The 12,701-nt window shown below is 46.0% G+C and overlaps 1 protein-coding gene across 1 annotated transcript; it reads left to right on the top strand.

The window, feature by feature from the left end:
• Positions 1–1,913: 1,913 nt before the first annotated feature.
• LOC136488775 (uncharacterized) lies at positions 1,914–12,432 on the top strand (the record flags this gene model as incomplete). The annotated part of the gene is made up of 3 exons (XM_066485596.1): positions 1,914–2,908; positions 5,385–6,829; positions 12,407–12,432. Coding segments are annotated over exons 1-3 (2,466 nt in total), but the record flags the coding sequence as incomplete, so codon positions are not given.
• Between the last annotated feature and the right edge of the window lie 269 nt (positions 12,433–12,701).

Here is a 12,701-nt window from a genome sequence, read left to right as displayed (position 1 = left end):
GCCGAGTGCCCCTGGCCCGGCATTCGGCAAAGATTTAATTTTTTTTAAATGTCTTTGCCGAGTGCCCTGTGAAGACACTCGGTAAAGAGGAAATTTTTAAAAAAAATCCAAACACTCTTTGCCGAGTGCCTTATCCGTGGCACTCAGCAAAGACCCCCTTTGCCGAGTGCCATGCCCCGGCACTTGGCAAAGTTTTTATTTTATTTTTTTGTTTTTGGCCTCCAAATTTTTTGTGCAGCCCTTTAAAAGCACTTGGAACTCCTAGTTAGAATTTGTCCTGGTTTGTAAGCATCGTACGTGACAACGTGAACGAAATCTTCTGAAATTTTTATCATAGCCTCCACATATGATATCACGACATCTCAACAAGTTTTATGATTTTCGGACTTCGTTTGCTTTTTATAGAATTTAAAAACACTTTGCACGCAAGTTCGCGGTCATGTTTCGTGAACAAGATGTCCGAAATTTTAGGTACGTTCCTGGATACGGCCTCACACTACACTCAGTAACATGACTATTATTTTTTGAATCATTAAATTCCATTATTCGTACCACGTGCAGTTCAAAATTATATTTTTTCAAAAAAAATCAAGTAAATGAAATAAAGTAACTAAATATATCAAAAAGCCATAAAAAATCTCCAAATTCTAACTAAGAGTTTCTGGTGCTTTTAAAGGGCTGCACAAAAAATTTGGAGGCCAAAAACATAAAAAAAACTTTGCCGAGTGCCGGGGCATGGCACTCGGCAAAGGGGGTCTTTGCCGAGTGCCACGGATAAGGCACTCGGCAAAGAGGGTTTGGATTTTTTTTAAAAAAAAATTCCTCTTTGCCGAGTGCCTTCACAGGGCACTCGGCAAAGACATTTAAAAAAAATTAAATCTTTGCCGAGTGCCATGCCAGGGGCACTCGGCAAAGTATTAAAAAAAATTGCCGAGTGCCAGATCTGGGACACTCGGCAAAGAAATTTAAAAAAAAAGTTAAATCTTTGCCGAGTGCCAGATTTGGGACAGTCGGCAAAGAATTTTTTTAAAAAAAATAAATCTTTGCCGAGTGCCTAACATCAGGCACTCGGCAAAGAAGGACGTGGCCGAATACCGTTACGCGGGTCAGCCTATGCCGAGTGCCGCTCTTTTGCCGAGAGTCTGGCACTCGGCGAAGAAGTCCTTTGCCGAGTGCATTTTTTTGCCGAGTGCCCGGCACTCGGTAAAGAAATCTTTGCCGAATGCAATTCTTTGCCGAGTGCTCAATTTTTTACACTCGGCAAAGAATTTTGCACTCGGCAAAGTCTCTGTTTCCAGTAGTGGGAACAAGCTTTTTCTTTCTGAGTGGGATGGGGGTGGGGACTCGGGAGCTTTAGAAAATGACCACTCAGTCATCCAAGTTATGCCTATGAATAAGTTGGCAAGTGAAGTTATGCCTGTGAATGACCATACCTTTAGTAATTGACGCTATATATAGACCCATGCTGCCAACACAGGCATATTTGTTACTATATATAGTTGAACCATTATTATTAATCATTTATCTGGATGCAGCACAGGATAATACTATACAATATATTCGAAATGGCACTACTCTTTTTATTTGTTCACTCTTTGCTCGACTACTCAACACAAAGTGTGCACGAGACATGAGGGATCGAAACCTGTCGTGCTGACAATCGTCCCTTGCATCAGACTAGCGCATGAAAAGCTAATGGGGGCATAAAACATAAAGTCGATCAAGGAATAATGACAAGGGAATAAAGTCTAATATAAGATGACTTGATCAAGTAATGCCATTATTGGGACACACGCAGACATCAGCGCATGCACGCACAATGATGCTAGCTTCCTAGCTGTGTTCTCGTGTGTAACCGTGTGCACACGGTCGCGATCAGCTCTCTGAATAAATAAATGCATCGAGCTCAGCCCATGGGTGTTCGTTATTCAGAGTTTCACTTCGCCCCAATGCAAGCACCCAACACCAGCAGTAGCAGAATGCCGGCGTCCGGTGGCGATTCGTCAATGGAGTACCAGCTAAAGAAGTACCTGCTGCTGCTGGCCACCCTGGTGGCGACGGTCACCTACGCGGCGGGGCTCAACCCGCCGGGGGGTTCCTGGCTGGAGGACGACGCGGCGGCAGGAGAGCTGGCTGGCGACTCCATCCTCCGAGAGACCAACTACATGCGCTACATCGTCTTCTACTACTTCAACGCCATCTCCTTCGCGACGTCGCTCGTGGTCAGCCTCCTCCTCCTCCTGCTGCACAAGGACGAGAAGGGGAGGCTGCTCAAGCTCACGCGGGCTGTCATGGTCGTCGACCTGCTCGCCCTCATGGGTGCCTACGCCGCCGGCACCAGCCACGACAAGTTCACCACCGTCTGCGCCTCCGTCCTTGTCGTCGCCACCGCCGCCTACGTGATCTTCGCCGTCCCCATGCTCGGCGACCCTAGAACTGAAAAGACATACGATCAGGAGAAGCACGAGATCCTGATGGTGCTCGCCATCTTCGTGGCGACCGTCGCCTACGTCGCCGGGCTAAACCAGCCCGGTGGCTTCTGGCGCAGCACCCTGCTGGAGGCCGGCCGCCACCACCACACCGCCGGCGACCCGGTGCTGCAGGCCCTCCATCCCGTCCGCTACAAGTTCTTCTTCTTCAGCAACACCACCGCCTTCATCGCGTCCCTGCTGGCCATCACCTTCACCGTGCACTACGAGAAGCTCAGCCTCAACTCTATCAGGGTTCCGCTGTATGGCCTCGTCGTCCTAGCCATCTTGGGACTTGGGGGTGCCTACGCCGCCGGCAGCTGCAGGGACAGCAAGCACACCACCTACGTTCTCGCCCTAGTCGGCCCAGTCCTTCTCTGCATCTTCCTCCAGAGGATTCTTGTAGGCTCTGATCTCAAGCTTCCTTGCTATGGTACCGGGTACGCACTACGCAGTATGCATCGATCTTCAACATTGCCTTGCTGTGTTGTTTATATTTTACGTTGAAATTTCCATTGCCACACGCCCATGCATTCCCAGATGCAAACCTTCTCATTCTTTGATTGATACAGTTGGCTTCATAATTTTTAGATTATAGTATGGTTAAAATCATATTTCAAAATATATATTTTCAAGTGAACAATATAATATAAAGTACAATAATGCATGGTCAAACAGTGTAGCATAGAAAACCACACTAGGTCAAATTAACCACACCCGGCCTAGATTTTTCTTTACTTGTAGTTTTTTGTTGTATTTAATTTAAAGAATTATAGAAAATGATCAAATATTGTTATTATTGTGTATTCTAAGCAACTATTTTACTTACTAGAAACATTTGGAAACTGTACAAGTAATTAATACACGAGCACATGCTCACCGAGAGCCGTCAATATGGATTATCTTCCCACAAATATGTCTATTTATATACACAATAAAATTAGCAAGGTGACCCATGCAGCGCGGACTTAATCATATTATTGGTACACATTGTACACTTACAACATCAGTATACATTTCTTTGGTTGAAAGTGCAACTATATATATTCGCTGTAGTGTTTAATTTAATTGGATTATAGATGTATGCATGGTCACCTTATGAAAAACTGGTATGGTAAAAATAGAAAGTCGACGTCCTCAATGGTGTCTTGTTCTAAAAGTTTGTAGTTATTGATGGGTCTTACAAAATGAATTACTTATCCCCATACACGCATTTTGGTTATTTCATCATGGAGAAGTAGAAGTGAATATATCACCTCTGTGACCATATATTGATCAAAACTAACAAGTATATAATTTTACAAGTTTTGCTATGTAAAAAATGTAAAAATCACGACTAACTGCAGCCACCAAGGTCAAACGACTGAAGTTTTCCCAGGCCCGGGCACTAGATGCTTTGTACTTCTCGGCCGTTTGTAGTTCCCGTTCCTTTGCCTCTTTGGCCTTAATTAGCTATCGCATCTTGCCTAGAATGGAGTCCTTCAACCCAACAGACACATAATATATTTATGTCACTGGCTCACTACATTAATTCCACTACTACCTTGCCTAATAAAATCTTTTGCCTCAATCCCCAGTGTCAGTTGTCCACGTACACCATTATGGATTCCTACATCTTGTCCAAGTTCTCATATTCCGACTACATTTGATGGGTAGAACATTAGGTACTCCAAGCCATTCAACCTACCGGTTGAGACATAAATATCGGACGGTACCCATAGAAATGAAAATCGATGTAAATCCGCTGAAATTTCTTCAAGTATGTATATTTACTGAATGTTGCTTGTAGGAATGAAAATCGCTGGTCTTTGGTGAAAACCGGCCGAAATTCTGAACCCTACACCCAACAATCCTGCTTGTAATTTGGAGCGCTCATCAACTCAAGGTTCCTTACGTGTTGATGTGTTCGGCATCATGCTCAATTGCAAATACTCCTCATTTTAAGTACCCCCTTACATCAGTCTCAGTAGAGGTGTTATTAGAGTTTCATAAGCATTTAATAATCTATCAACTTAGCAAACATGGTGACATGATATAATTTTAATGAAGAGAGAGAGGATTAAAGTTTAATGAGAGTAAACAATTCATAAGGATAGCACTACTAGTCCATACTGTTTCCAACACATTAGAGCCTTAGAATCCGGGACACGAAACCTTCACTCAGTCTGGCTTCAAGGACGACGCTCTTTACCCGTTTAGCCGCTGAGCTCTAGGTCTCCAGGGGGCTTGATCCTTCACTTGGTCGCTAAGTTTTTTCTTCTGTAAATCACAACTGTGTGATCTCTGTCAGTCTTTGGCTCGGTAATAAAAAATTACCGTTCCAGCTTTAATTTGTAAAACTCTACTTCTGCTTAATAAAAACCGTGCCTAAGGCACGTTCGAGAGAAAAAAAAGTCTGGCCTTGACTAACTAGCCATAAATGGTGGCCATTAATTTGCTTTCACATTATTAATTACCATTTCACTCATGATGAGGGAGGGGTGGGGCTGGATTTAGGCCAGACATGCTTACGTTACTTCTGTATAAACTTTATTAAGTAGACGGTAGAAGCTCTTAGGCTAGTCTGAGTGAGGAGTTTCATAGTGTTATTTCCAAGACTGCCATATCATATTGAACGAAATGAAACATGGATGAAACACGCACTCTCAATAAAAAGTTTCATTATATGGTTTCATAGACATTTAATTACATGACTTATAGAGAGTTGGTAATCGTGCCAAAAGATGAAACTCGCTTCTTCTTTCTTTTCTTAAAAAGTTGTCATGCCATAAAAAACACCTAAAATGCCTATGTGGCAGCCTATCAAATACAAATGAAACTCCCACCTGCCTTAATATGACGTCATTAATTTTGTGTACCAAGGCAAGAGAATTATTGTAGACTGCAATTGAACTATCTATATTTGTGCATTGTTAGGACGGGCGGCGGCAAAGCTACGGAGGATGACAGTGATCTGGGAAAGATTCGTGAATTTATTCAGTTGCTTGCCATTCTTGCGGCGACCGTTGCCTACCAAGCAGGTGTAGATCCTCCTGGAGGAGTCTGGGCAGAGAACGGGGAAGGCCACAGCGTTGGAGACCCAATACTCCAAACAACGCATCCTGGGCGGTTCAAGGTCTTCTTCTATTTTAACTCGGGAGCCTTCGTGGCATCCCTGGTCATCATGGTGATGCTGCAGAATGAGTTTCTCGTCAGACGCCACGCACTGGAGGCCGCCATGATACTGGATTTGTTCGGCCTCATAGGCGCATACGCCGCCGGAAGCTGCAGGGACACAAGCACTTCCATCTACACGCTTGCCCTGGCTGGTGGTGTCCTTATCTATGTGGTGATCCACATTGTCTTCTTCACGCTAGACCCCAGTAGTGAGAAAGATAAGAAGACTGCTGAAGGAAATGAGACGATGAGTGAGGAAGAAAAGAAGAAAAAGAAGAAGGATCGGCTAGAGAAGAGCCGTGAGGTGCTGCTGCTTCTAGCAATCTTGGCAGCAACACTCACCTACCAGGCCGGGCTGACCCCGCCCGGCGGCTTGTGGGAGAACGACAAGTTTGGGCACCGCGCCGGCTTCCCGGTGCTCCTAGACAAGTACCCTCGCCGTTACAAGGCCTTCTTCTACTGCAACACGGCGAGCTTCATGGCATCCGTGGCCCTCATCGTGCTCCTTCTGAACCAGAATCTGTATGGGCCAGGCATCAAGTGCTACGCACTATTTGTCTGCATGGTAGCGGGCATGTTCAGCCTCATCGGTGCCTACGCTGCTGGAAGCTCCCTGCATCTGCGAACCTCCATCGTCGTCTTAATATTGGTTCTTGCAGTTTTTGCAGCTGTAGTCTATGTGGCGATCATTCGCCGTCGTCAAGACGACGCGGAAGCCAAAAACACTGAAGATCAAAAACCCAATAATCATCCAGCTGCTGAAGATCAGGAAGCGTCCATGTACCTGATGCTGGTAGGAATACTGGCTGCGAGCGTTACCTACCTGACGGGCCTGAAGCCGCCTGGTGGCCTGTGGAGAGAGGACGACGACGGGCACTCCGCTGGCAACCCGGTCCTCTACGACATCAGCAAGCATCGGTACAATGCTTTCTTCTACAGCAACTCCACTTCCTTCATGGCCTCCGTCACCGTCATCGTGTTGCTGCTTCCAAGGATGCTGCGTGATAAGGAGAATGGTACAAACAAGATGCCTCTTTGGCCAATGCACACGGCCATGTTCCTTGACATGCTTGCCCTCCTTGGAGCCTATGCGGCAGGCAGCGCTCGGGACTGGTGCACGTCCAAGAATGTCATCCTGCTGCTCCTACCTGTACTGGGCTTCGTTGCACTTCTCTTCTTCTGGAAGAAAGGAAAAACAACTGACGGCACCCACCAGCATGGCCAAGAGGTGCACATATTACTTGAATAAGGGTTATATTGTATCGGATGTCTAGCTTATATGTCCATATTTTCTGAGGTGCACCTTGGATTCCAACATTAAATTGCTTCAAGCAAACAAAACAAACGTGTTACAACTTTTATTTGTGTAGCAATCAGTTTGCTCCAATATGGCAATAATATGTATTCCTTATTATTGATGTGTATCAGATAATGTTTAATACAAAACATTGCGGATGTCATTATATGCAACCAAACCGAGTCGTGGCGTGTGCATGTGTGTGCGTCTGATTCGTCGGTTTCACGGAGCAATCGTGCGAGAGTTTCTGTCCACTACTCATGAGTACAGCTCCGGCCCAACGTCCTACTGACAGCCTCCGCGCGCTCGCGTGTAAGTACGGAGCCCTGTCAGTAGCCTTGCGCGAGACACAGAAACCGCACCCTCTATTCTCTATCTAGCTCCAGCTACGAGTTCTTCCTGATCCGAGTCTTCTGCGCGGCGACCAGTAGCAGTGCACATCATCTTCCTAGTGGCCATTCGTGGGACTGCACTGTGAACATCAATTTGCATCGCCTGTTGTAACATCCTGGGTTTTTTATAACACCAAAATACGAGCTTTTTAAAATTTTTCCTACAATGTGTGAAGCATGTAGTCGCTAGGTCAAAACCGAGTCAACCTTTCCCCTTCTCAACCTAACTTCAAAATCATGTCTTCAAAATTGTTTTTACAACAAGCCACTTATCACGGTGTTGACCAAGTCAACAACATGACAAGAGGTAATTTTAAATAAAACAAAATGGTTTCCGAAGACGTACTCGAATTCAACGTGTAACCAAATCCTATGTGATTTATTAATTTTCTTAAAATAAAACCCTAACTCTTCTCTCAAAGGAAGTTTACAAATAAAACATGACATATAACCTAGTTGCATGAATGTGTGATTGGGTTTTATTGGAGTTTTGATTGATGCTAAAACCCTTGGCAAGAAATGGAGAAAAAGGAGATTAGAAATAGGGAAAAAAACCTTCCTTTACCCCCAAACCAGCCCAGCCGGCCTACCTCCCTTTTTCCTTCACGCGCAGGCCCAACCCAGCCTCCTAGCGCCTCCTCACCGCCGGCCCAACCAGACCCCGCCTCGGCCCAGCTCCCTCCTCCACTCCGTGAGCCCAGCAAGCAACCGCAGGACCACGCGCGTGAAGCCCATCCGTCCCACCTAGCCCTGCCGTGACCGCGCCCCTAGGAAAAACCTAGCGAGTAGGGTGCCTCCAGGCGCGGCCGCCGGCACAGTGCCCCGCATCCCGCGCCCCCCTCCCCGGGGTTCGTGCCATGCGATGCGCGTCACGTGTCCCTCCCCTTGCACGGATGATGAGGATGGACGAAGCCCCTAGGAACCCTAGCCGCGGCACCTATAAAACAGGCCGGTCGCCATGCTCTGCTTCTTCCCCAACACGTCGCCACTGCTCCTTCACCCTCCACTCCAACCGTCTACGTTACGCCGCTCGATGTTCTCTGACCACGCTGTGCTGCCAGCCAAGCTGCCCCGCCTCTCCTCCCTGCTCGTCGCCATTGATGGCCACGCCGAGCCACTCCACCGCCTCTGCCCTTGCTCTGCTAGCCAGGCGCTACCACCATGCTGACCAAGCGCAGCCGCCTTAGCCATCCACTACCACTAGCGGCCGCTTCAGCTAGCCCCGGCTGCTCGACGTCTCCCTCGGCCACCTCGACAGTGCATCCGTGATGGCGCCGACCCCGACGTGCCCTGCCCCATCCTTCCACCGGCCGCTGCACGCTGGCCAACTGCGCCTCACCTCCAAGCCCAAGACGGCGTCTTCACCACGCCCTCGCCGGAGCATTGCCATCTGAAAGCATCTAGGCCCCTAGTTGGGTTTCGGTGATTAATGACAATACAAGATTATTATGACTAACGTGTGTTTTGTAGAGGCAATTAAGTTAGGTCATGGTAATGGAGATCAATTGGGCAATCGAGGTGGTCATGCCCCTACGATGGAAATCGTTTCAGTTTTCAAAGGTTGGACGACAAGGTTAAGGATGACTAGTTCTAAGTGTTGATTGGAGTTGGAGAGACACTTAGAGTAGTTTAGGACTTTGTTTTTCCTTTGGCCATACTATTAAGGGGGGTATGGACGGGTAGCTTGACCTAGATGAGTCTAGTGAGTTAGGTGTGGTGCACACTTGTCAAAACTAGCGCTAGGTAGCTCCTACATATGCCTAAGATCCTTTGGAGCAAACTTCATTCACATATGATCGAGAGTTGGAAGTGAATGGAGGGTCAAATGTTGACCGGACGTTGGCTCCGGTCGGACCGGACGCTGGCTGCAGGGTCCGGTCCTCATTTGATCAAGGAGATTGCGTCTGGCGCGACCGAGCGCTGAGTGGTCAAGTGACCGGATGCTGAGGTTCAGCGTCCGGTCGACTCCGGTAAGGTTCTAGAAGAGAAAATCTGCGACCGGACGTGTCCGGTCAGTACTGACCGGACCCTAGGGGTTCAGCGTCCGGTCGAGTACAGTAAGGTTCTAGTGAGGGTTTAATGCGACCGGACTCGTCTGATCAGTGATGATCGGACGCTGCCAGCGTCCGGTCAACACTTAAACACTGGTGTGCGGGTTGAACTGACCGGAGCGTCCGGTCACCCCGCAGAGGCACATAACGGTTCGTTTTTCAGCCCTTGTTATAAATAGAAGCTCCACTCGTGTGTGGAGTCACTTTTGCTCATTCCAACAGCTGAGAAACATGTTTGTGAGTTCCAAGAAGAGCAAGGTCCTAGTGAGGTTATTGAGATTTGAGAATCTAAGAGAGTAGCCTCATTAGTGAATCAAGAGTAGCAAAGTGTGCATCCACCGTTCTCATTAGGCTTTGCGTGGTCAAGTGAGAGTTCGTGCTTGTTACTCTTGGTGATCGCCATCACCTAGACGGCTTGGTGGTGATTGGGAGCTTGGTGATCACCCGGCGGAGCTTATGGGTGACCCAACTCAAGTTGTGAGCGATTGTGGGTGATTCACCGTGATGGAGTGTCGAAGAATCAACCCGTAGAGAGCACTTGATCCTTGTGCGGATCAAGGGGGAGCTACACCCTTGCGTGGGTGCTCCAACGAGGACTAGTGGGGAGTGGCGACTCTCCGATACCTCGGCAAAACATTGCCGCGTTCCTCTCTCTCTATTTACTTTGAGCATTTACTTTGAGCAATTCAATACTTGTTTCTATATTCATAGAATTGCCATGCTAGAGTAAGTTTGGAACATAGGTTGCAAGTCCTTTGTGCGTTAGATTAATAGAAACAATTTTCTAGGCACAAGGGGTTAATTGGGCTAACCGTAGGATTTTATTATTGCAAGAAAATTTAGAATTAGCCCAATTCACCCCCCCCCCCTCTTAGGCATCTTGATCCTTTCAATTGGTATCAGAGTCTCGTGCTCATGTTTTAAAGCTTAATCGCTTAGAGCAAGATGTCTCACGGGGATGGACATCCTCTTATCTTTGAGGGAGATGACTTTCCATATTGGAAAATCCGTATGAAGACGTACTTAGAAGCTTTAGACGTTGGTATACTTAGATCCGCCTCACAAGGCTTCCCAAAACCTCGGGATGCTACTAACCTATAAGGCGATGAGGTTAATTATGAAAAGTGGAATGCAAAGGCTCGAAACACCATCTTTAGAGGCCTTTGCAAAGATGTGTTCAACCGCATAAGGAACCACAAAGACGCCCATGCACTATGGTCGGATGTTTGTGCGCTCCATGAGGGAACCAAGAGTGGGCGTGAGGAACGCTATCATCTTGTAATTAAAAAGCTAAATTCATTTGAGATGCTTCCCAAAGAATGTGCTAATGAGATGTATTCACGTTTGAATGTTCTTGTAGAGGAAGTCAATGGGCTCGGACTTACTCAAATGTCACCATCCGACGTTGTGAGAAAGATCTTGAGTGTCCTCCCCATTGACAAATATGGGCATATTGTGACCGTGCTACACCAAGGTGACATTTCCACCGCTACACCGACACAAATCTTGGGAAAGATCAATACTCATGAGATGTACATGCACATCACACCACAAGATGGCTCATCCTCTACCAAGAAGAAAGAGAAGGACTTAGCATTCAAAGCTAGCCAAGATAAGGGCAAAGCAAGACTTGAGTATGAGAGCTCAAGTGATGAAGAAGATGAAGATGAAGATCTTGCTCTCATGGTGAAGAAAGCCGCCAAAATGCTAAAGAAGCTAAACAAGAGTGGCATCAAGTTCGACGGCAAGAAGAAGAAGTTCTTCACAAGCTCTAGAAGAAAGCCAATCTCCGAAATGGATTGCTTCAATTGTGGTGAACTTGGTCATCTAGCACATCAATGCACCAAGCCCAAGAAAGACAAGTTCAAGAACAAGAACACGGGCAAGAAAGATGACTCAAGTAATGAAGATGAAGATGAGAAGAAGAAGAACAAGCCATACAAGAAGAGAGATGGCAAAAAGAGAGACTTCCACAAGAAGAAGAAGAGTGGAAAGGCCTATATTGTCGGTGATTGGCTCACGAACATTGATTCATCTAGTGGATTATCTGATGATGATAGTGAATATGAGAAGGTGGCCGCCATTGCTATTGATCTTTCATCTTCACCGCCACCATCGCCATCATCCTCTACACACCTATGCCTTATGGCCAAGGGTGAATGCAAGGTAACTAATAATGATGTTAGTAGTGATGATGAGCAAGCTAGTGATGATGATAGTGATAGCAATGATGATGATTCACCTTCATATGATGATCTTGTCAAAATACTAAGACAATACACTAAGATCATTAGAAAGAGTAGAGCTAAAAATGAAAAGCTTGATGCTAAAAATGATTCACTCTTAGCAAAATGCGATACATTGGAAAAGGCTAATGTTGAGCTTAAAGAGACAAATGATGCTATATCATCCAAACTCAAGGAGCTCAAATCTTCTAAGAAAGAGCTTAAAGATAAACATGATAAACTTGAGTGGGTGCACAATGAGCTCATCACTAGCCACAACAAGCTAAAAGATGAACATATAACTCTAAAGATCAATTATGATACTCTTGTTATTGCTCAAGAATTTTTACCAAATGAGCCACATGATGCTACTAACCATGTTGTTAAGATTGATATAGCTACATCATGTGATAATTTGATTGATGAGAGCATTGAGCAAGGATCTAGTGGCAAAGGCAAGAAAGTGGTTGAGTGCAATGACTATGATTAATATGTCAAGCTCAAGAATGCAAATGAAAAGCTCATGAAAGATCTTGAAGAGATGAAAAGCCACAACACCATTGTGCTAGAAACTCTTGATCATGATGAAGAGTTGATCCTTGAGAATGAGAAGCTCAAAGAATAGAATAAGAAGCTTAAGGAAGAGAAGAACAATGATATTCTTAAGAAAGAGAACAAGAAGCTCAAAATGGAGAAAGAGCATCTCAAGATGGGATTGAGCAAGTTTGCAAGAGGCAAGCATCTCCAAAGTGAGCTACTCATGAACACTGTCATGAAAATGGATAGAAGTGGCATTGGATATGTGGCAAGTGTAGAGAAGAAGAAGGCTCAAGTTCAACAACAAGAATCAAAGCCAAAGCCAAAGAGATGTTTTGAGTGTGGACAAGAAGGCCACTTTGCTCATGAGTGCCAAACTCCACCGCCACAACCCTTACCCAAGCATGCTAGATCCTTTGCCTTCAATGCTCACTACATGCTTAGAAAGGATTCTAGTAGAAAGATGAAAGTCATGTTCTTAGGACCCCCTAATAAAAATAGGCCTAAGAAGATTTGGGTGGCTAAGTCACTTGTTGAGAAGGTGAAGGGCCCTCAACAAGTTTGGGTTCCTAAAG

The sequence above is a fragment of the Miscanthus floridulus genome, chromosome 10 (genome assembly GCF_019320115.1).
Source record: "Miscanthus floridulus cultivar M001 chromosome 10, ASM1932011v1, whole genome shotgun sequence".
NCBI lineage: Eukaryota > Viridiplantae > Streptophyta > Magnoliopsida > Poales > Poaceae > Miscanthus > Miscanthus floridulus.
This window is presented reverse-complemented; position numbering and strand designations above follow the sequence as displayed.